This window comes from Carassius gibelio, chromosome B8 (genome assembly GCF_023724105.1).
Source record: "Carassius gibelio isolate Cgi1373 ecotype wild population from Czech Republic chromosome B8, carGib1.2-hapl.c, whole genome shotgun sequence".
Classification (NCBI taxonomy): domain Eukaryota; kingdom Metazoa; phylum Chordata; class Actinopteri; order Cypriniformes; family Cyprinidae; genus Carassius; species Carassius gibelio.
In genome coordinates this window covers 18,637,033-18,662,461 of record NC_068403.1, presented here as the reverse complement: position 1 = coordinate 18,662,461, position 25,429 = coordinate 18,637,033, and the positions used below count along the sequence as shown (strand labels likewise).

General features: G+C 36.7%; 1 protein-coding gene and 1 long non-coding RNA gene across 2 annotated transcripts in view; one reads left to right on the top strand and one right to left on the bottom strand.

Moving 5' to 3' along the window:
* rimbp2b (RIMS binding protein 2b) overlaps positions 1–25,429 on the bottom strand; it is a 157,238-nt gene that overhangs the window by 75,979 nt on the left and 55,830 nt on the right. Inside the window, exon 4 of the mRNA XM_052563577.1 lies at positions 12,839–12,922. Coding sequence (XP_052419537.1) covers positions 12,839–12,922 — 84 coding nt within the window. The remainder of the gene's footprint in view (positions 1–12,838; positions 12,923–25,429) is intronic.
* LOC127963587 (uncharacterized) lies at positions 3,820–7,056 on the top strand. The gene is made up of 5 exons (XR_008154867.1): positions 3,820–4,147; positions 4,786–4,905; positions 5,149–5,197; positions 6,887–6,959; positions 7,042–7,056. It is a non-coding gene; the product is annotated as an uncharacterized LOC127963587 (long non-coding RNA).

Below are 25,429 nucleotides of genomic sequence, written 5' to 3'. Positions count from 1 at the left end.
TTGCCTTGTAATTTCCATTATCTGCAGCATGAAATCTTCTGATGCCCCAGCTGTTCCAAATAGGTGGTGAGAGGAGATGGGGGTTGAAGTCACCATTACCTTCTGTTTCGGTTTAACAGTCTGTCCTGATGGGTTCCCAGTATAGTTGACCACATAGTCGTCTAGGAAGGCAGGCCTTTGGATTGTTCTGCGTGGGCGCTGGGATGAGGCAGGGGCAGATTTAGATATTTCAGACTCTGGAGTTGCCATGGTAACGACCCGGATCCGGCTCGAAGGACCAAATTTGAAGGGAAGTTGTGCTGATTCTTAGGTATAATTCTTGGTCATCGCCATGGAGTGTCGGTAAGGACACGGAGACAGGAATTCCAGTTTGGTTACTTTAATATCCATCAAGTTTGCCGGTTACATTGGTATGTTGGCATTGCTCTATACAAATTTGTGCATGGTCATATGGATATAGGCATGAGTGTGTATTTGTGGTTTTTGGTCATTAACGCACACGACTTTGACAGGAATCAGGAGAAAACGACACAAACCATCTCTTTCTGACCATGCAAAACGAAGCTTAAAGGTTCTATTTTAACAGTCATCCGATAACACAGTGATTTGATTGGCTGTCCTGTCGCATGATCGGTGCATGATAACTACGGTGGCCTGGATGCTTGTTAACCTGGATAGCCAAGAGTGTCCAGCAGATGGTGCAGTTGACTTTCCTTTTCTACACAATCCGATGAAAAGTTGGCATTTTCAAGGTGGAGATATAAGCGCTACTTCAAATTCATTGTGGTCAAAGGCAAGAACGTGTATGTAATGTGTACATGCAATGTGTGACACGCATCTACAAAGCCAGTGGCCAAAAACACTTTTCTTACAAAGATAATACTTGAAGTGCAGGATAAAACTCTTGCTGTCTGTTGACGTGCAATAAATATCGAAAGTTATGTACGAACACCTGTCTGTTCTACTCATTTCAACTGACTTGTGAAAACTGCAAAAAAAAAAGTACAAATTCTTTTTTTTTTTTTTACAGTAACGCAAATAGTTAATTTCCCTGGTAACGAGTTACTTTTATTATAGAGTAATTCAGTTACTAACTCAGTTACTTGGAACAAGTAGTGAGTAACTATAACTAATTACTTTTTTAAAGTAACGTTCCCAACAGTGGTGACATATATGGTGTTTTTTCTGACCCTGACCCCCTCTTTGCCATTTTCGGTACTAATGCTGTAGATACTGTGCTTACGATAGGAATTCATAAGGTAATTGCCTTTAACACACTGTTGGCAAGAGATTTAATTATCTTCCATTGAAAAAAAAGCTGAGCACATAATAGATGGATTAAAGAATTGCTGTATTTTATCCTTCTTGGAAAAAATCTAATTCACTGTCGGAGGCTCATACCACAATTTCTTTGAAACATGGTTACCCTTCTTTACATATTTTGATGACTTGCAATTTACTTTGGGAGGGGTTTCCTAAACACTGAAACAAATATGGACGTACAGAATATTCTGGGATTTTTATGAAACTTTTTGTTGCAGTTATTATTATTATTAGTTTTTTCTTGTTAATAGAAATGCCTATGAATAAAGCAATCTTACCACCCCCAAACTTTTGAACATTAGTGTATATACTATACACTAATATTTATATACATTTTCATCTGTGTTGTATTCTTTAATAATTGCACTGTCAATGAGCTTACTCACATTTCACTGTTGGTTATATATGCTCTATATAATCATGTATGTGATGAATAAAAATCTTGAATCTTGAATATACTGTAAATAAAATTCGCAGAAATGAATAAAACTTCAACAGTGAATCAAACTCAACTCTTGATGAATTAGAGACACTCTTTAAACATCACTCTTAAAGCTGTCATTGTTCTGACTCACAAGACAAGGACTGCAAAAGCAGTATGACAAGGTCTTTAAGAAACTTAATGGCTCAATAAAAGTGCATTAAAATGTCAGTAATGGAAATATCACCCAGCTTTATTCAAAACGTGTAACAGTCACATCCTTCAAAAAACATTTTGGCAATCATTCAAGTGCATGAAATCACACATGATGTTCTACATGGCTGGCTGGAACTATCAGATGTAAATGTGATGAGTGATTAAGAAGAGAGGCAGATGGTCCCCTCAGAGAGTCCGTCCCAACATCCCACATTCCAAGACACAATACAACACCACCAGACACAGCTTTACATTACAGGCTGCTGTTCCCATACAAACAACAGCAGTTCACGATCACAGGAGTGCACAATGGTGGTGGAGAGACATGACGAAAGCGTGAATTTGAAAGTGTTTTTTTTTTGCTTTTCACATCATGTAAGGACAGCATGTCTATTTTTGTATTTTTTCCATTTATTAGCCTTTCAGTAGGGCACAAAAGCAACCGCTGGAGCCGAGGGGACAAACAGCTCACTCTGCCACTAATGGACACACAAAAAAATGCAAGTGTATGTATACTCAAAAAAACAAAAAAACAAACACTACACAAACAACCCAGGGCACATCATAGACGTTCCAAAGGCTGGCAGATAATTTTTGGTAGTTGAGTTTTGCCCTTGTAGCTTTGCACTCTTTTTACAGTGTGCTAGTGATGTTGTATGATAGGAACATTACGAGACTTACTGCATTTTAGAGACTTTCACTAGTAAAAAACTTTATTTAACGATCCTGTAATAGCATCCTTTCTATGTAATGCACTGTGGAGACCTTTAGCCTGCTTTCAGACGGTTCCTCTCGCGGAGGAGACTGATGGAATTTTCCAGCAGCTTAGTTCTTGATATAGGTTAAGAAAGGTTGTCTTGATATCAGGTTTACTCAGTGTTATTAAACACCAATGCTATGCTTATACAAATAATTGGATTTATAACTGTAAAATACTCGTAAAAAGCTAGGGTAAAAACCTGTAAGTTGTTCCAGTAAGTCAGTTCACTTACTCCATGCAGTGAAACACTGTAATGTATCTAATGGGTATTTCATGTAATTTCACTGTAAAATTTAATTAAATTTATACTTTCTGGAAATGAAAAACTGAATCTTAAAATTCCCAGAATACTCTACTTCCTACAGAATATTGTGCAACAGCTCACATATTAGCCCACCTTTCAAGGGAACTTCGAACTTTCAGTCAAATTTGCTCTTCTATCAGCTTGAATCAGTCGGCCCATTCTCCTCTGACCTCTAGCATCAACAAGACATTTTCGCCCACAGGACTACCGCATACTGGATGTTTTTCCCTTTTCACACCATTCTTTGTAAACCCTAGAAATGGTTGTGCGTGAAAATCCCAGTAACTGAGCAGATTGTGAAATACTTAGACCGGCCCGTCTGGCACCAACAACCATGCCACGCTCAAAATTGCTTAAATCACCTTTCTTTCCCATTCTGACATTCAGTTTGGAGTTCAGAAGATTGTCTTGACCAGGACCCCACCCCTAAATGCATTGAAGCAACTGCCATGTGATTGGTTGATTAGAAAATAGCATTAATGAGAAATTGAACAGGTCTTCCTAATAATCCTTTAGGTCATTGTACATATGTATGTATGTATTAATGAGCTGGTGGTTAGGTGTGTATAATCCTTCTGTGAGATTTCTTTGCAGCGGTTTTTTTCTGGGACCTGTGGGTTTCTGTCCTTTCTAGGTAGGTCCTCTGTGAGCACACCCCTTGGCTGGATTCAGAAACCAGGTGCTCGACTTACAGTGTTACTTCACTCGTCGATATTGTGTCTAGCTGGTATGATAGCCTTGGTTTCAGCTTCATGCTTCATGGTTCATGCGGCCAGGTCAAAGTCTTCTGCAAGTAGGGCTCGCTGCAGCCTGCGGTTGACATCCAACCCCGCCCACATCCAAGCGTGACGTCAGAAACCACACCCACATCCAAAGACGTCACACATCCAACCCTGCCCACCCGGATGTACCATCATAAGCCGCGCCTATATCCGTCTACGTCACGTTCTCATTAAATTTCAAACAGGAAGAAGCATCAAGGAGACTGAAGTGAAGAAGTTTGTGTTGTTTTTAATCGGTAAAAGAAGGAAATATTGTTTTGCGATCGCCAGAAAGAAGAAGAAGTTGTTGTTTTCTGTATTTGCCAGTTGCCCAGAAGAGGGGGAAGTTATCTGCCATGGCTGTAAGTAATTTAAAATTCAGTTCTTAGCCCAAAAGTGTTTGTCACACTCACTGTATGTCTCTGCTTAACGTTAATAGTTAAAATGGTAAAATGTACACGTTAAATTATCAATTAATATTTTGTTAGACATGAAGTGAAACGATAGCACAACGATAACTGTTTTGTTATGAGCCTTAGTAAAGTTACAAAGACACGATGCTGACTTCAAACAGGCACGTTATAAGGCTACCAACACTGCTGTGTTTACTTTCATACTGTCTATAATGCTCCTAACTGTATCCTGATAAAACGTATTGTGCATTGATTCATCCTTCATGTTTTTTTCATATCCCTGACACATTATACTGATCTCTCTTTCTCTCTCTCTCACACACACACACACACACACACACACACACACACACACACACACACACACACACACACACACACACACACGTTCACCTCTCTCACATACATGTACTCCACTGGCCCCACACAAAACACATGGAATATATTTAATGATATACACTGAAAACTCTTGCACAATAACTTGTTTGAGCAACCACACAATTCACTATGTCTTACTATGTCTCTGTTCGTGGCAAATCTTTGTATCCTTCTATATTAATACACATAATATTTAACATGTTTTACAGTATCCTACACATCTGCAGTCCAAACCTGATCCAGAACAGTTCTGCCGTGATGGGGGGTTTGAATGTTCTCTCTTACACTTCACCTAGAGAACCACATAAGTCATACAGTGGAGCATGGAGGTATAGTGAGAGCATGTCTTTAGATATTGATTGGTTTTTGTGTTTTTAAATCATATATGCATGTATATGTATGTTGTCTCATCTAAATATGTATGTGAATCTCAAAGAACAACAAGATGAACTGTAGTTTCTTGGGAACCACTAAAGTGATGAGAATATTGTTGTTATTTATCTATGTGTGTTTTGTAACTTGCTGTGTACACACTAAACTTTTGTTAATTTTTTTTTTCTACAATCCTACAGGTTACTTCATCTTAAAATGAATGGCCCATGGAAGATCAATAAAACCATGGTACAAGAATGCAATCATCAGTTTTTTTTTCAGTCCTTGTTCTGTAGTTTTATGTATAAAACAAAAAACGAATTATATATTTAAATATTTGATAGAATATTCCACCCCAGAGAGAGGGACTGGATTGTGGTCTGTTCATGCTGATGGTAAGCTGTAAACTACAGATTCTGAGCAGTTATGGTGATGGCAAAGGTTTAGTTTAGTTTACATGCAGTATTTAGATGAATACGGTCTAGTGTTATCTGTATGGTACAGTACAGTAAATTGGTGTCAGTAAATTTCAATATTTGAATTTTCTCAATGGTATTTGCTGTCTGTTTCAGTATGCACTCTATATAGCCCTGGACTGGACATTTGACTTTAGCCAGGTGATGACCTCAAATTTTCTTTTGGAAGGTTCTCCTTTTTTATATATTTATTTTTTCCAGAAGTGTTTTCAAATGCATTCTCAGCTTTTTATTTTGTGTTTTATCTGTTAGGATGACATCCCTCAGCTCCGAAGGCTGTTTGCTCTTCATGTCACATCCAAGGTACACACAACTGGTTAATGAAATGAAATGGATTCTTCTGCATTCAAACTTCCCAGACACACTAAATGTTTCCTCCTAGAATGTTAAAGGGGGGGGTGAAATGCTATTTCATGCATACTGAGTTTTTTACACTGTTAAAGAGTTGGATTCCCATGCTAAACATGGACAAAGTTTCAAAAATTAAGTTGTACGTTTGAAGGAGTATTTTTGTTCCCAAAATACTCCTTCCGGTTTGTCACAAGTTTCGGAAAGTTTTTTTCGAGTATGGCTCTGTGTGACGTTAGATGGAGCGGAATTTCTTTATATGGGTCCTAGGGCACGTCTGCCAGAAGAGCGCGCTTCCGTATAGCAGAGCAGAGAGAGGCTGAGCACAGACCGATTCACTGATCAGAGCGAGAGCATCGTGAAAAGTCACAAAAGAAGTGTGTTTTTGGTTGCCAGGGCAAGACAACCCTGCACAGATTACAAAAAAAACAGCATTAAGGGACCAGTGGATGGAGTTTATTTTTACAGAGCATCAACGGAGTTGTGCAAGTGTTTTTGTTTGTTCCCTGCATTTCGAAGATGCTTGTTTTACAAACAAGGCCCAGTTTGACGACGGATTTGCGTATCGTTTATTTCTTAAGGATCATGCAATCCCAACGAAAAAGGGTCACGATCGTGTGTTGGAACCGCAGGCGGTGAGTAAAACTGCTTAAAATATCTCTGCCTCCTTGTTAGTGCGTCCCCTCCCATGCCAGAGACCCGGGTTCGAGCCCCGCTCGGAGCGAGTCGTTGCTGCTGCTGCTCTCGTTCAGTTTCAGCCTCGGGATCTGATTCTGGATCATAAATAAACGGCTGAATCTGACTGTAAGCCATGGTTTGTTTTGGATGATGTTTTTTCCCCTCGCGGTAATGTCACAGTTTCCACATGCTCTCTCAACGCAAAAGCCTACTGGCGCTCGTGATTCTTTAGCTCCGCCCACATGTCACTCCTCCAGCCGGTTGTGTTTTTCCGGGAAAAATCGGTACAGATTATCTTTCTCTTATGAATATAATAAAACTAAAGACTTTTTGGAGTTATGAAGGATGCAGTACTACTCTATAGGTACTCAAGATTAACAGAAAAAAAGATGCTCTACAAATGGTCCATTAACCTAACCTTTGAGTCTGTGTTTAGGTTGTCAGAGTCCACCATCACCAAACAGCCAGCAAGTACGGAAACTGTGATGGGTCAAGATGACAGTGATAAGGTAAAAACTTATTTTTTGTGAAAATAATTATAGTAATTTTAGATTTACCCCACAAACACAGTTTATTTTGTACTTTCAACAGAAGATCGAAGAGGAAGTTCGGAGAGGAACATAAGGGACATTGGTGTAGCATGGTGCTGGGTTCAGAGCCACTGTGAGCTGTTCCATGGAGAGGTGACAAAGCCTGAACTTCTACAGATTGACGAAAATAAAAATACTTAAAACAAAATTATATAAGTATATAAATTTGCCAAAGTCAGGAAAATTTTTTTTTTATTTAAAATGAAGGAAATATGAAAAATAAACACATTTAAAAAAATAAATAAATAAAGAGGGGAGGATCCTAGTTATTGCATAACACCCATATTCATCCTTAAAATAGTGATATGATCACTAACGTTCCCACCTTATAAGTGAAACATATTTTTAGAGAATTAGATAAATAAAAATGCCTTAAACAAAATTGTCTACTTAACTTTGATATTGTCTAAGGTATGTTACAATCGATCATAAAATATATGAATTTGTCATTACATAATCGAACAGCGAACGGAATAAATATTTTATTAATTGACATTTATTTAATACAAGTTATTTAACCTGTATTAGTAAAACGAAAGATTAACATTATTTAATTTGATCCCCGAAACAATATACTTCCGCCATATTGATTCAATTTTGTTTACGTCTTAAAATTGTACTTTGACAAAATGTTAATAAAAAAAAAAAAAAAAAAAACATACTTCCGCCATTTTTGCACATGCGCACAACACACGGGTGGTCACCTGGCATCACCCGATGACGTATTTTTACCCCCTGAGGGGCTTCCTGACTTCCTTTTGGGCGCTTGAGTTCTCTCCCCTTCTGAGGAGATGAATTCCTCGCTCCATGGGCTTTTCTCGTGGTAGTTTAGCAGCGCTCCCCTTTACCAAAAACGGTTGCCTATGAACACATTACTACTTTCTGAATTCAGAGTTCTTCTCTCACATGAGAGTTGAGTTCTCCATTTTTCCAGAGAACCTGAAACAAGCATCAGGTGAACTAGGCCCTTCCTTCACCTGATGCACTGAGTTTTTGGCTATCTTGCAGTATGTTTTCCCTTCTGATTCTAACAATCGTGCTGTAGGTTGAGCCCCCTCTCTCGTTGAGAGCTGGGTTTATACTCCCTCAGCTAACCTACTGCTAGCCATTCCAGCATTGGAACATGCTGTAGGTTGAGCCCCCTTTCTCATTGAGAACTGGATGTGTTGCTCCCTCAGCTAAATAAATTACTGCAAGCTGTTCCAGCATTGGAACATGCAGAAGGTCAAGCTCCCCTCCCATTTGAGAGCTGTGTGTTTGCCCCTCCCCTCAGCTAGATATTTACTGCTACCCACTCCAGCATTATACCATAGATCGGGTTGATGACTCTCAAACATATTGGTTTTGGGATGCAGCATTATGAGCTGCTCTTTCAGAGTGCCACGAGAGCCCCTTAAAACGGTATCCTAAAATCCATGTTATGGTAAGTGTGCACTTTTGCGCACTTTCTAAAATCCACACTTTGGTAAGTTCACACGCTAGTACTCAGCATTCTTTTTTAAAAACCTATATGGTAAGAGCTTCGCACGGTTGCTTCATGCTCTTTCTTGAGCTGGTAAAAGGCCCATTCATCTTGGGCCCTGGTCCATCTATGTATCCTCAGGATACCTATTTAAACAGGTTTTTGCTACTAGGGATCTGTTGAAACAGTTCCTTCAGCAAGCTTATGCGTGAGCAAGCAGTAGCCGATATGAAAGGCCACGACTTAGTATGATGCTAGGCTCTTGGTCGTATTTCTCTAAAGGAATCTATTCTTGATTCCAAGCCTTGAGCTCTACAACGGGCCCAGGAATCTGGCCCTAACAGTTAAGTTTCGATATGTAGCCTAGGCCTTTGGCCGTAAGGGATAATGTCACGGACAGCCGTCTAACTTCCCAGGGGCAACTCCCATGGAAATGGTACAGTTGGTACTTAGTGCTCACCATGGTTCTGGCCTACACTCCCTTCAGCATGGTGGCGTGGGTATACTGTTCAACATAGCAACCCTTAGAGGACCCAGTTTGAAGTTCCCTTAAAAGGGAACGTCCATGGTTACTTATGTAACTTATAGGTTCCCTGAGTATTGAACAAGACACTGCATCCTCTAGCTTCCTGCCATGCTTTGGACGCAATCTTTAGATGAAGAAGTGGATGATGTGTTCTCCCTGCACCTATTTATACTATAGTCACACCGGTAATGAAGTCGCCGGCCAACATGTTGTTGGTGTTTTTCAATGAATGCTTCAGACACAGGTCACGACAAGGCGTTCCCCTAGCGACCTCTAGAGGACGCAGTGTCTCATTCCCTACTCAGGAACCATGGTTACATAGGTAACCTGAGAAGTTTTTCTTTCTTCGTTTTTTGTTCACATTATTTAATAATTTGTACTGCATTATTTAAGTGTCATGTCTTGCTTTTAGTGTCAAGTGTGCATGATAAAATGCACCTTCTATATTAATGTCAAACTCAAATACTTGTAATGAACTTTGATTCATTGTGATTTCTTTTTTTTACATTTGTTTTTAGGTCACTAAAGGTAAAAAAAAATTATATACTTATTTTGTATGCTAACGTTATTTAATGTGCATTTAAAACCGTTTAGTAAAACCGTTAAAGTAAATTAAAATCATTACAAGCCATACAAATGGAAACCAATTCACATTTTCAAATTTCCAAATTTTTCAAATTAGCACTTCTATTCAGCAAAGATGCACTAAACTTCTCAAAAGTGTCAGAAAACAATTTAATTTTGTCACAAAAGATTTCTATTTCATATACATGTTGACTAATACATGCTGCTTTTGAACTTAATATTACTCAAGGAGTCCTGATAAAAAGCGTCACAATTTCCACAAAGAATATTAAGCATCACACCTTTTTTTTCAACATTGATGACTATAATAAGAAATATTTCTTAAGTAGCAAATATTAGAATGATTTCTGAAGCATCATGACACTGAGGACTAGAACTTATTGTTGAACATTCAGCTTTTCATGACAGGAATACATCTGACATTTAAAAATAGATTTAAATAGAAAACCATTAAAACCATTTTAAATCATATTTCACGATCTAAAATCTAACCGACTCCATGTATATTTTTCTATAGTGATGGTTAGAGTTTTTTCTTTTTTCTTTTGTAAAGAGGATTAAATAGGTAATTATGAAAATTTTACAATAATACATTTAGAATAAACTTAAGAGTAAATTAAAAGTAAACTTTTTTTTGTTCCACCTCGAAGCATATAATACTAAACAATGGCAAAACAATTAACTATATTATTACTCTGCTCTCTAAAATATATTTAGATGTTTATGTTTTTTGCAAGTGATAATGTGTCCCTTTAAGGTCATAAAATATTTCCTAATTACCCTGTCAGTGTTTATTCACTGATAACAACTCCCTGGATATACATAAACATAAATATATTATTTAATCTAAAACAGTTAGGATCAATATTTTTATCAGAGTATTTATACAACATCAGCATTGAGAGTATTAATACTTAAACAGCTTTTACCCTTGAATTCACAGCATATGATACAAGAACTCATATTCAATTAATTCCATAAAAGTCCAAAAAGCAGGAATCAAATGTGAAACTCGGGGCATGACCCATTTAAAAGGTCTTCCTCAGCTCTAAAAAGCCTAAGCAAAGCTTCTCTCATGTGTAATGGATGAAAAGTCTTTCCCATATGCTGAGGTGAGAGGAATACAGAAGAAGAGAGAGGGTGTTTAAAAGAGCTTCCCTGGCAGTCAGGGCCGAATAGTCTCTGTACATACACCTGCACACTTTATCTCTCTCCCTCATCTTCCTCGCACTCTCTTTCCTACTCTCACGCGCTTGCTTTTTTGTCCTTCTGCTCACTTTGTTTCCCCTGACAGTGGACCTTGGAGTCAGCTCTCCATGTCTGCTATGTGGGAAGAGCGAGAAAGACCGAGAGAGAGTGGGAAAGAGAGCAAACGCCCTTGAGAGTGTTGAGTATGTATGTGTGTGAAACTAAAGCACTTCCAACATTCATGTGCTTCGGTCAGGCAAACACCTTGATCAGCAACCGTTTTGTCCCCAAAACGTTTGCCCTGGATCAAAATGTATCGTGCCAATCAAAATACAGTCTAATTATTATACTAAAGCACACAGTTCTCAGGGGTGGGCTGGCAGAAGTGGGCCATTTCCCACAAGGTTGTTTGATCCCTTACACAATCCTGCACCACCTACAGTACCAAATGTTGTGAATTTGAGCAATGCGTCATGTGCTCTGGTGAATGTTAAAGGAGACATTTTGTCATTTAAGAAAATAAATAAATAAATGTAAACTACTGTATAAGTAGGTTGGCCATATGCACCATTCATATGGGACTGGTCCCAGCCAGGATTTTAATATTGCCTAAAATATCCAGGTTTAGGCTGTTTGCACTGTGCAGGTTGATCATTGTGTTATTCACGAGAGCAGAGTAGATGGCTCCTTACGCTTTCGAATCGCTCTTGCGCCTACTTTGTTTTTGTTTTGTTTTTTGTTTTCTTGGTGCGCAGCGAAGCTTTAAGTCAAACCAACGAACAGATACGTGCACATATTTCCATCACTTTGATCGTTCGCTGTAGATCTCACCTTCTCATTGCTAGCCCCATGATTGGTTGATTATGTCCAATACCTGCATGTTATTTGTCAAACTGCTTTGGATGTTTTAGGCAATATTAAAATCTTGGCCAGGACGTGTCCCGTATGAAAGGAACATTTGGCCACCCTAACTAGAAGCTTTCATGTAAACTATAAAAAGCTTCCATTTTTGATGAAAACAAAACAAGTAATGATAAAACAAAACATTAGTGACAAGAATTAATCTTGTTGAACCAACAGGCAACTTAAAGAACAGCAAATAAATAAATAAACCAATTTGGTCTGTTTTTATATTTGTATATTATATTACCTTTAAACCATTTAAAAAAAATTCTATCACAAAAGTTTGTGAAAATAAATAATTACAACAATACCTCAGTCTATATTGTCTGGCTCGATTTTTATTTCTTATATTTATATATTGCATTAAATACACACAATTTAAATATTTTAGTAACACAGATCAGTATTAAGTAAGTAAGTTAATAAATAAATAAAGCTATTTGGCCTGATATTTATTTTTATATTATATTATAAATATATATTAAATACCATTTAAATAGTTAAGTAATTTAGTTTTGCAGTTTAATTAATTTCAGTAATAAAATAAATGCATTAATCTATTTGTTCTGGTTAGTCTTATTTATTATAATAAATTAATAAGGCCTTGCTGTTCTTTTATTTATTATATTAAAATATTACATTAAATATTTAACTTTTTTCTTTTTGTACCACACTTTGGTCTTAAGAAAGTAATTAAGCAAATAAATATATTTAGTCTAGTTATTATTTTGTTTATTATACTAACAAAATACTATTAAAATTTTTTTATATATATTTTTGTATCATGCTTTGATGTTAAAAATAAATAAAATAAAATGAAATAAAAATAAAATAAAATAAAGGCATAAAGCATGTCTAGCTCTCATATAATTACTATGGCTTCTTAATTTGATCTTACACACATATATGTGTTCATGTGGCCACAGTATTCCAAATGCAAGGTTTTAATAATTAATGTGGGTACCTGTAGGCCCCTAAAATCATTTGAGGCCATTAGCTATGGCCTTGTATAAATCACGACTACAAGAGTGCCGTATGGTGGAAGACTAACTGCTAAATATCTCAGAAGAGTCTTGATATGACACCCAGCATGTGAGACCCTCTCATAAGATGTGAACTTGTAAAGGCTCTCACCAGAGTTTGACATGACTGGCTCTTTTTCTTCACCTCCTCCTCAAGGACTTCACACTCCTTTCTCTTCCTGCAGATCTCAGTCTCCTGAGGGAGAAAATAAAATAAATACTGTTAGATGGATAGATGGGATTCAATTTGCTGTTAGATAAGATGTGGCCTAATGCAACCACCTCTCTTCAGGGAGGCTGATGCGGCATAACACACAATCTGTGTATGTATACAGTACACGTTTACGTGAGCTCGTGCCTGTGTAGGAAATAGTAGCACATTCTCAGAGCCAGTGGGCACCCATATCCCTCATCTACCTATAAATAGCAACGTTCTCTATAGCACAATGTCTAAAAGTCACTATAAATACAAATCCACTAAAAGAAAAACAAATGCGCACACAGTTCTAATGGAGACACATATATAGTCATGAAAAATGCGCACATTCAAAGTAAAAATAATGTTCATGCAGTATGTGTGTAGCAAATCTGCTCAAATGGGAAATATGAATAATCAATCATAACTAGTTACTGACAAGCTTCGCAAATCCACGTTCATTATCAGCGTGGATTTGCGCAGCTTGTCAGTTAACAACGGCTCTGTGTAGTAACAGCTGCTCTATGTAAAATCACACACCTGATGGAATTTACCGCTGATTAGAGAACGGACTTTACTAATGAGATGTGCATTAATTATTTATCGTGCACCCTTAAATATTTAGATCCACTGTAAGTATTTACTTGACATCTTAGTGTCAACTGTCTGTCAATTCTAAGAACGTTACTTTCCAATTTAAGGAAAACAACTTTCTTACTGTACAATATTATTCAGAGCATGTAGCAAATATCTGCATGATTAGGGACTCCAGTTACAGGATGAACAAACAATGAACAACCTCAAGTGTGATACAAGTGAGACTTTATTAACTACATAAACACTCAAACTAGTCTAACATATACACACACACACACACACACACATGCATAAACAGTTGGCATAGGAAGAGGGCTTAAAGCTTAAGCATTAAAGAGAAGAGAAATAAAGACATGAAGCTATAATACAATTTAGCAGATCTACAGCCTGAAGGAAACATCAGTCTCTTAGTTCAAACACACCTTTGTAAAAAGGTGCAAATGATACTTATTGTATCAATTAATAAGACTAAGTTTGGTACTTGCATGTCTTGACTGTCTGAAAGGGAGTCCTGATGCAATCTGTTGGCTTAAGTTGATCTTTGCTGAAGTTGGTTGATTTAAAAAGAACCAGTTTGAGTCAGAGGATCTTGAAGAGGAAAGACTAGGCTGAAAGCCTGGCACAAGCTCAGGTTGGGTTCTTGAGGACTCTTAGCTCTGCATCCTGGCCTGCCCTGGAATTTCTTCATCTCAAAAACTACCAAAAAACAAAACTTCTCTGATCTGGTGATCAGTGATCTATAAAGGGTGACAATGTCATACCCTTAGGACTTGGGTGAGCCAATGTGGAATGATAGCATTGGAGGGAAGGTCCTCAGGTCAACCTTTTGTCCTCAGGCATATGTTTTACATCTGGTCTTTGATTTGATGTTGATGAAGAAACTATTAAAGATTCTGGGAACACTAATACCTTCCATAGGTACCGACATATGATATAAATTAACATTTAGACCATTAAAAATGCAACTGAAAGATACCAAACATGACATACCTGTGATCTCTGTTAACAATAGTGTGCAATTCTAAAATGTTAATTGAAAAGAGTTTGTATCAATACATAAGCAAAATATATAAATACATTTTTGTGAATTTTTTATTTTCTTTCTACAAAAAATATATATTTTTCAATGCATTTTTTATTTGCTAAATATTTTTTTTAATAATCTGATGTTATATAAATTAATAATATGATTTAGCCTTTTTTTTTATTAAAAAGAATCTATTGTATTGAACATTTTAAGTATTCATGAAACTCAATTAGGTGCTACATATGTTATTTTGTCTGTTGATTGTTCATTTCTTATTTTAAATTGAAATATTAGATTAAATATCTATAGAATTTGGAAAATAAAATTTGGTCTGATTAATAAATCATATCTGGTTATACTTGAAATAATATTATTATTATTAAATGAATAACCAGAATAAATAAACAAAATAAATAATTCAATTCAATTCAATTTTATTTGTATAGCACTTTTTACAATACAAATCGTTAAAAAGCAACTTTACAGAAAATTATGTTTCTACAATATTTAGTAGTAGCTAGTAGTTTGTGCACATTTGACAGGATTTTAGAAAAAATAAAAATAATAATAATAATACAAGACGTAGTCAGCTAGACGATGAACTATCAATATTATTAATTAAGTTATTATATGATGCAGTCACACATTTAGCAATAATTGTTAGTTCTGTTTGTTGATTCTTTGTAATTATTTTCTTTCTAATAATTATTAAAAGTATAACAAGGCCAAATCAAAATGATCTAAATAGTAAGTATTTACAGTAATGTATAAATATTATAGATTTTGATTTGGTCTGGCTATACTAAATTAAATATACATAATTAAAACATATAAATATTTGTATAATGCAATTTTGTGTCGCATACATACATCTGGTTATTCATTTATCATATTATATTTATATTATATTACATATTTACCATTTAAAATACATTCAGGAACAATCTGGTGTAAATAAATAGCACGCTACTGTATCAGAAATGACACTCAATATTTTATGTGTTCACGGTGTGTGTGTGTGTGTGCGCACTTTGGATGGGTAAAATGCAGAGCACAAATTCTGAGTATGGGTCACCATACTTGGCTGTATGTCATGGCACTTTAAATAGTAGGTTTAAGTGTGATGATGAGATACAGTAAAATACAACATTTCCCTCTTATTCACTGTAAGTGCAGCTGAAGCTGTGTTTTGTAGTCATGTCAGTGGAGCTCAGCATTATATCAAGACTACTGAGGATCCACTTGTGACATCATTCCCTAATTAAACCCCTCTGTGATACCCACACATACACAAACACACACTGTGGGATCATAGGTAAAGTACAGGTACAGTACATCTCCAGCACTTTGTCTCATAACACACTGTATTTGCCAATGGCTGAATGACTTTATTGGTCTGTAGGGAAGCAGGTGTGCTGCGGTCCAGGACGTGTGTGGGATTGTGTAGTTATACGTGTGTGGGCTACAGATGGTCATACCATCCTCATAATGGGTATATCAGTCTCAAGAGAGGCTGACATACTTTGTGTGTACGCACGCAGGTATTAGTGAATGGCAACATCCATCCTGCTGAGTTACACCTGGGATGGGGAGACAGAAGACCCAATTTTAATAATAAACGAACAATCATGAGGATAAATGGATGGATGGTCGGCTGATGAATGGATTAATGGATGGAAAAGCCTGTGTTAGAAAGATACTACTGTAGCTATTCGACCCTTTAATGGTTCAACACAAAACATTTATAAAAAATATACATAATAAAAATAACTTATCTGTATTAATTGCAAATCGGTTTACCATGAAAAGGTTACAATTTAACTAATTTCAAAATATTTGCCATAAAAATGGCCATGTATGAACTGTTAATTCTCATTAATCGATTTCCATTAATGTTCTATAATTATTTTTACAGACTGCAACTTTAATAAAATATTGGCAAGCAGTGTTATGGAGCACCTGTTCATTTCTAGCCAATTATATCATAATGCAGAGAATCATTATGAATGATATTTTCTGAATCCTCATGCATCGCAGAAACTGCAAACAAACATTGTGGGCTGAAGACATCCATCTTTCCAAAAATAATAGCTTCTGAAATTCTTACTGACCACAAGTATTTGCACAGCAGTGTGCATCTAAAATAAAATATGTTCCGATTGGCTATTATTGTGCCATGTCATGTGACGCATGAGTATATATATGCACATGTGTGTAAAAAAAACTTTTGAACCCATGTCCTTATTCACCTCAACCTAAATCACAGGGAAGTAACATTCCCACAGTTCAGTGCAGTATATTAACAAGTTACAGATTACATAGCCTGTGCTTCTAGTGTATGTTCTGTCAGTGTGTTTAGTGTGTGTTTGTGCAGTTACATAACATGACTTGGCACAGTGGGTCTGTGATATGCCAGAGAGTAATAGCTGTATCATTCTGCAGTTTGCCACTGCATGCTCTTGTTTAGCGGAGCACAGAGTTACGTAATATAGATTGGCAGCATAGATCTGGGGCATACTGGTGTTTAATGGCTGTTGTAGAGCAGTGGATAAGTTGTCTCCGACATGGCAGTAAGTGTTAGTATGAATATTTAACATTTCATCAGCAATCATTTGTCTTAAAGCACAGCAACGATGTTCATTTAAAACCCTGCAGCCTCGTGTTCAGCCTGGCTCGGCCGACATGGTACATCGATACAGCACACGCTGAGATTAAATGGACAGAGGGAGAAACCCATGCAGTACAACGATCTATCAGGACCAATCAGCCTTTTATATAATGCCTTTACTCTGATGCTCTATCCGTATCATCTTCTCATGCTGTGTAACACTGTTCAAAGCTGTGCAACCATCTGGAAACTAGCGTTAATTGGTACCCCAGGTACACCTCCATTTTTGACCCCTTATGAAAAAGCACATCAGACAACTAGAGCAGATCTACATGATGGATTTTCCACTGATAGACAAACAGTTGAAAGGTTGTTGCATACAGTTCTTTTTCCAATCATATCCTCATAAATATGTAAATAAAAAGATTAACTCAGGTTTGCAAATATACATCATGGAATCCTGTAATGGAAATATATATATTTTTAAATACTGTGAATTAAATGTAATGTTTTTTTTTACTTTTAATTTCATGTAAAATATGGTTTCATATTACATTTTATATTAAAATATGGTTAAAGTGTTCTGAAAATTAGTACATTTAAATATCTTAGCTTGAAATGTAATATTGAACAATGCACAACAAATAATTAATCTTGTTACATTCTTATAACATGATTTTGAGTAAAACTTTTAATTCAATTTTATGATAAAGTGCACCTTTTAACAGTATACTTGTCTGTTAAAAATGTAATTTAAATATGTTATACAAAATGTATAAAAAATATACATTCAATACAGTTAAGCATACATTTTCTCTAGAGTGATTACCCATAGTTATGTACTAATCCTTGGTAAGGTACAGTAAAGTACAGTACAGTGTGAAAGATACAACAACACAGTCCATGGTTAACAATGACTTTTGGTTAACAACTTCAAGTGTGAAAAGCTCTGAAAAGTAGACTGCTTCACTCACTTAAATTATTATAAAATATGAATCACAACAGTTCTGGCCAAATACCTGTTGAAATAAAGCAATGGTTACTAGAAAATGCTTATCTTATAGTGATGGATTGAGCCATTGATGAAACTTTAGATGGCACAGACTGATATACTCTAACATGACACAGCTGGTTATTTTGTAGCAGTAGCCAATGAGCTTGCTGCTCAACATTAAATTTCAAGGATAGTGCTTGCTGTAGCAATTGCAACATGCTTCAGGAACCCTTCTCCTTCCCCAGCTCCACCTGTATAGATCTGCTATGGGATAATTTGATGTATGTTATATATGGGAGTTATTTCATTCATTCATTAATTAGTACATGCACACAGCAACATGCTGTGGATGTACTGGCAGTAGGATGTCTCTGCCACAGCAGCAGCATCGCAGATCTATTCTGCCAAGACCAAACACTTTAATATTGCCATGTATAATACCATGCTAAACTCTCAAAGAGCGATCATGAAAGAACTAACCTTAAAATAAAAATCAATCATTTACACAAAAGAACCAGTAACAAGGCTATGCAGTGTACTAAACTGTGCCCAATAGAGAGCTACTGTAAATCTGACAACACTTCCCTTTGAGGACAATTTTATTTTTTATAAATCACAAAAGCTTACTTTTTAGGACAGAATGAGTGTTCAAAACCTTTTTGACCCAAAGGCCCCCCATTGTCCATTGTTCACTGCAAAGGATCAATTGGTGAGCAAGTTATATCTACATTTCTCTAAATGTGTTCTCATTATAGAACAAACTTTTACCTTTTTAATAATTTGTTCATGATTTTAAATCATGGCATAACTACAAAAAAATTATATTCATTATAGAAATGATCATGGAGTTAAATAATTGTATTAATTTAAATCACTCACATCCCTAACACATTCTTTCATACTTGTGTTTTTCCCTCAACATTTAAACAGGCTTGTCCTGTATAACCCCACTGCTTAAGAAACCCACTCTAAACCCAGCTCTTTTTGAGTCTTAGTCTGGCAGGAATTGTAGGTGGGGGGAGTGAATATACTCTTCCACCTTCAATACCACGACTGAGGTGCCCTTGAGCAATGCACCGAATCCGGGTGTGTGTGTGTCTTCACTGCTGTGTGTGTGCACTTTGGATGGGTTAAATACAGAGCACAAATTCCGAGTATGAGTCACCATACTGAGCTGTATGTCACGTCACTTTCACTTTCACTTTCACTTAGACTGGTAGGAGCGGCTTACAGATCTTCATTACTTATCTTGCTGGATCTGTCGGCTGCTTTTGACAAGGTCAACCACCAGATACTCCTGTCAACCCTATTGGCAAATAACATCTCAGGAACCACACTCCTGTGATTCGAGTCTTACCTCTCAGATAGGTTCTTCAAGGTGTCTTGGAGGGGTTAGGTGTCCAATACAGCCGGTCACGTTCACTAAGTCCCAACATCTAGCTACTGGGGTGCCTCAGGGCTCAGTTATTGGATCACTTATCTTCTCTGTCTACATGGCATCACTATGTTCTGTCATTTGTACAATCAAGAAATGGTTAAAAACACAACTCTTCCGTTTTCATTCAAACCTCTAACTTCAGCACTCCTATTCTAACTCTATCTTATCTATTAGTTTTCTTTTTATTATAAAATGACACTCTAATACTAGCATTCATTATTTTTTTTCAATTATATCTACTTGTTTTCTTTTATTCATTATATTAAAAAAAAAACCTTGAGTACTGCATTAGACTGAGAATTGTCACAACACTTACATAGTTTTTTTTTATTTTTTTATTTTGATTGCTTCTATTGTCCTAGTTTGTCTGTTGCTTTGGATAAAGTATCTGCTAAATGACTAAATGTAAATGTGATAATAATTAGCTTTATACTTAAACAATAGAATATTGTGTAGCATTTCTTTATTTGGATCAGCTGTTATTTATAAAGAAATTATGTCACATATACACACCAAAGAAAGAAACAACAGTTTTTCTTCACTAGATCCAGTATGTTATTTAAATAGAGCCTTTTTAATATCTCTTTCCTGGTTCAAACATATAATACCAGGCCTGTATCTTGGGGAAAAAAGGCATTTTCTTTAAAAAAATGGCTTATAATATCTACACAGAACAAAATTATAAAGGCAACCCTTTTGTTTTTGCCCCCAGCTGAACTCAAAATTCTAAGAATTTTTTATGTACACAAAAGACCTCTTTCTCTCAAATGTTGTTCACAAATCTATGTTAGTCAGCACTTCTTCTTGGATGAGATAATCCACCCACTGCACAGGTGTGGCATATCAAGATACTGATTAGACAGCATGATTATTGCACAGGTGTGTCTTAGGCTGGCCACAATAAAAGGATAATCTAAAATGTGCACTTTTACTGTATTGGGGGGTCTGGGGGGTCCAAAAACCAGTCAGTTCCTGGTGTGATCATAATTTGCCTCACGCAGTGCAACACATCTCCTTCGCATAGAGTTGATCAGGTTGTTGATTGTGGGCTGTGGAATGTTGGTCCACTCCTCTTCAATGGTTGTGCGAAGTTGCTGGATATTGGCAGGAACTGGAACACACTTTCGTATATGCAGATCCAGAGCATCCCAAACATGCTCAATGGGTGAAATGGCCATTCAAGAACTGGAATGTTTTCAGCTTCCAGGAATTGTATACAGATCCTTGCAACATGGGGCCGTGCATTATCATGCTGCAACACGAGGTGATGGTTGTGGATGAATGGTACAACAATGGGCCTCAGGATCTCATCACAGTATCTCTGTGCAATCAAAATGCCATCAATAAAATGCACCTGTGTTTGATTTCCATAACATACGCATGCTCATACCATAACCCCACCACCACCATGGGTCACTTGATCCACAACGTTGACATCAGCAAACCGCTCACCTACATGACACCATACACACTGTCTGCCATCTGCGCTGTACAGTGTAAAAACTGGGATTCTTCAAATGTGAGCATTTGCCCACTCAAGTCGAACTGCAGTCAGGTCGAGACCCAGATGAAGACAACGAGCATGCAGATGAGCTTCCCTGAGAAGATGCTGGATGTGGAGGGTCCTGGGCTGGTGTGGTTACACGTGGTCTGCGGTTGTGAGGCCCAGTTGGATGTGCTGCCAAATTCTCTGAAACGCCTTTGGAGATGGCTTATGGTAGAGAAATTAACATTCAATTCACAGGCAACAGCTCTGGTGGACATTCCTGCAGTCAGCATGCCAGTTACACACTCTATCAAAACTTGCAACATCTGTGGCATTGTGCTGTGTGATAATACTGTTTAGAGTGGCCTTTTATTGTGGCCAGCCTAAGGCACACCTGTGCTATAACCATGCTGTCTAATCAGTATCTTGATATGCCACACCTGTGAGGTGGATGGATTATCTCGGCAAAGGAGAAGTGCTGACTAACACAGATTTAGACAGATTTGTGAACAATATTTGAGAGAAATAGTTTTTTTGTGTACATAGAAAAAGTCTTAGATCTTTGAGCTTAGCTCATGAAAAATGGGGGCAAAAACAAAAGTGTTCCAATTATAATTTTATTCAGTGTAATTTGAAGATTATGAGTTCAAAAATATAAATAAAATATTTTAATCTTTAATGCATTTATCAAAATAATATATTATATATATATATATATATATATATATATATATATATATATATAATACCTTTTAAATGCTTTAATGACAAATAAAGTACTAAAAATTTATAATTGAATTTATAATCTGCAAAGGTGTGGAAAAGCATATATTCGGTGCTCATTAGCATCCAATGTTCACATCACATCTTGCATAGTAAGATTTTGGTCAATTTTTTGGGGGGCACAAATGAAACTTTGGGAGTTGGTTAAAACAATAAAAATGTAATTTGATAGTGCAGTTGAATGAGCTATTTTGCATTTATATTCTATTTCTACAAAGAAATAAGCACTGGCGTTATAAAATATTCTCTAAAGCTCACTTGACTTTGTTACTTTGTCACTTTAAAACCAATTTAGGATGTACCTCACTTCCAGCTGCTGACTGACTCTGTAATGAGGAGGCATGCTAGCACTCTTTGGTTTTTAGACACAACCTCTCTGATCTCAAGTCCTGATTCTAAATGAAGACAGGTGCTTCTCCCAGGGATCTAAAAAGCTCTTGATCTCATCTGAACAGGCCTAACATATTCACACACACACACTTAATGATCTCTGTCTAACATCCACTTGATCTTTTTCATCAAAAAGCCAAACTAAATGTTTGTTTTTAGTTCAAGTATGAAACTATTCACTGAAACTGTCTTTAATGGGTTAAACCATCAAGCAGACTAATTTATTAATTAATCCCCCCTCGGAAACTTTTTAGATTTTGACCTATTTGAACAATATGAGTGTGGGAGTAAACCAAATAAAGCCCTGTTTATTGTGAGAGCTAATCTTTGCAGCATTAGCAGGTACCTTCACAAAACCCTGCTGCCCAAACAGCACATTAACAGCAAAAATGAGGGACATCTTTGTGACAATTTGACACATAATTTTGTATCTCTAACAAACACAACCAGCCTTACCTCTGGGATTATATAGATTAAGGGAGCGTGGGCTGAGATTTGAGCATGTTAGTAACTCAGAGGTGCTTGAGCTTTGCTTTGAGTTTGAGGAACACAAAGACAGACCCGGCCAATTAAGGTAATGTAGTGGAACATACACACAGCACATCACAACTGAAATTACAAACACAGTCTCTCTCTCTCTCTCTCTCTTTCTAAAGCACACAGTGAGAAGGAAAAAGTGCTTAGGAGGCGCCCCTGCAGAGACTCGGTGGATAACAAATTGCTTTATTTTCTGGTCTGCACACAGATTGGACTGCAGGCGCTGCACAGTTCGAAACAGCCTCTCCTTCACTTCACACACACACACACACACACACACACACACACAAACACATGTCCTCCTTCTTCACTGCTAATATTTTATAATTTCTACTAAAAATAAAACGTAATCATGTATTTGTGGTTGGTGATAAATATAATACGACAATCAAGGGAATCTCAATTTGCATTCCTCTCCAACCATACTTGACTGGTGGTGAGAAAGTCTATACTTATGAATTTGTAAAAAGACTAATTTTGCATGCTCTATCAATGCACTGTAAGCATTAGCATTCAGCTACTAAGCTTATTTATTAATGTAAAACTGTCATTATTTACTCATTATTTCTCGTCATCTTGTTCCAAACCTTTATAATGTTAGTTTTTTAGTGGAACACAGAACGATCAATTCTTAAAAAAACACAGCCATAACATAAGAATTTATCTGGATTTTTTTTTTCTTTCTAATTTTCTGATCCAAAATGATTGAATTTTCTATGGCTTTTCTAAACACTTCATAGATGTTTGTAGCATATTTTTTTGTTGCGCTGATTTGAGAAACTTACCAGTAATCATTATGCATTTACAAAATTATCATTTGAGACAATAAGAGTAGTTGTTTTTGCAGTTATTTACATCCTGTAAAATAATAGCCTGCACACACATTTCTTAAAGAACTACCCCTTTGAAATTTACAGCTTAATTCCACGTTTTGAAAAGTTTTAAAAGAATGAAATCGATTTAAATGCACAGAGATCATTTCTGAAAACGTTTTGGTATAAACAATAACCGACCATTTTTTTGGAGAAACAGAATACAAAGCCTTGTTTGCATCAGTTGAAAACACACACACACATACACACACAAACACAGGCTCTCAGCTTGGTTACTGTTGACATGCTCACTGGTCCTTATCTGAGAAAGAGGCAGGAATGTCAGAGCATTCATTGTCCGCTCCAGAGAATTCATAAACAAGAAAACGGCAAACAAAGTAAACACATCAGATGACCCGTCACCGGTCTGACATCTCCCTCTAGACCTCAGCTTGATCTGACTTTGAAATCGAGCATTCAAACTGTTTCTCTTCAAATAGAACAAATGAAAAAAGGACAGAGAAAAAAGCTGTAGGTTGGGGGAAGAAAAGAATGATGACAGACAAAATTGACCTTTCTCTGCTCTTCACTTGAGTCCTCAAATCCAGACACAGCAACCAGACAATCACATTTCCACTTCCTCCCTGTCTTTAAGCTATGACGAAGCTAAACAAACACAGGGAGTATGTTGTTTTAGAAGATAATAACATTTTGTCTAGTGAATTATGAATTAAAATATGTCATGACAGCAAGCAGAGCACAGAAGGATGAAAGGCAGTCTTGTGAACGCTTTCTTCATCCTGGCAGCTGAACATGCCCACCAACAACTAAATATAGATTCAGTCTGAAATAGCAGCTAAGAGCATCAGTGTGATGCTGATTGGACAGACAGTCATGATGACATTGGAGAAATTTCACGAGACGACTCGCTGATCCTAAACATTAGCAATCAGATATGTACATTCTGTGTCAGGTTGAACTGCAATGAGATCACAAGTGTCATACGGGATACTCTGTCCTGTCCAGGGAAGATGTGTTCTGCTAAGACAGCCCTTATTGAGTCCTTTATTTGAAAAACAAATGCAGTCCTAGAAAAGGGGAAAAATGCTTTAAATAGCAACATTTACTTCCAGCTTGGCTAAAATGAACCGTTAATCCAACAGTTTGCATTGGTGGACTGTTGCATCATGATTTGCCCAGTTGAGATGAAATCTGCATTTTCTGAAAGAATTAACAAAGGAAATAATATACGGATAATCATTTATAGAATATATCTAAAATAACTGCTACAGCTGTAGATTTGGAATGGTGAATGTTTTGTCAATATAATTTGATGGAAAATTTTAGGGTTGACCATCCATAAATCGGTTTTTGGTCTTTTTCGGACGATTTTTCCGGAAGTGTGCCAGCGTGCACAGACTACATTGTAATCATTCGCTATCATGTCATTTGTGTGGAAGTATTTCGAAATCTGTGCATAGGACATGGGCAGCCGTTCAGCACTGGGAGTGCAGAGCTACACGTTTGAGGCACAGATAGCAGGAAGCGAACAGCCGTTGGTGTACTGGCGCACAAATAAGAGTCTTTCCGGTTGCACTTTATTTTACAGTATGTGTACTTACATGTACTCATAGTGTACTTATAGTGTATTTATCTAAGAAAGTTCTGGTAATACAAGGTAGCTACATGGGGTAGGGTTAGGTTTAGGGGTAGGTTCAGGGTTAGAACCCAGTTATTACATAGTTATTGTAATTACTATAATAAGTACATAGTATGTACATGGGGAACAGGACTGTAAAATAAAGTGATACCGTCTTTCCTGTGCCACTCACTGA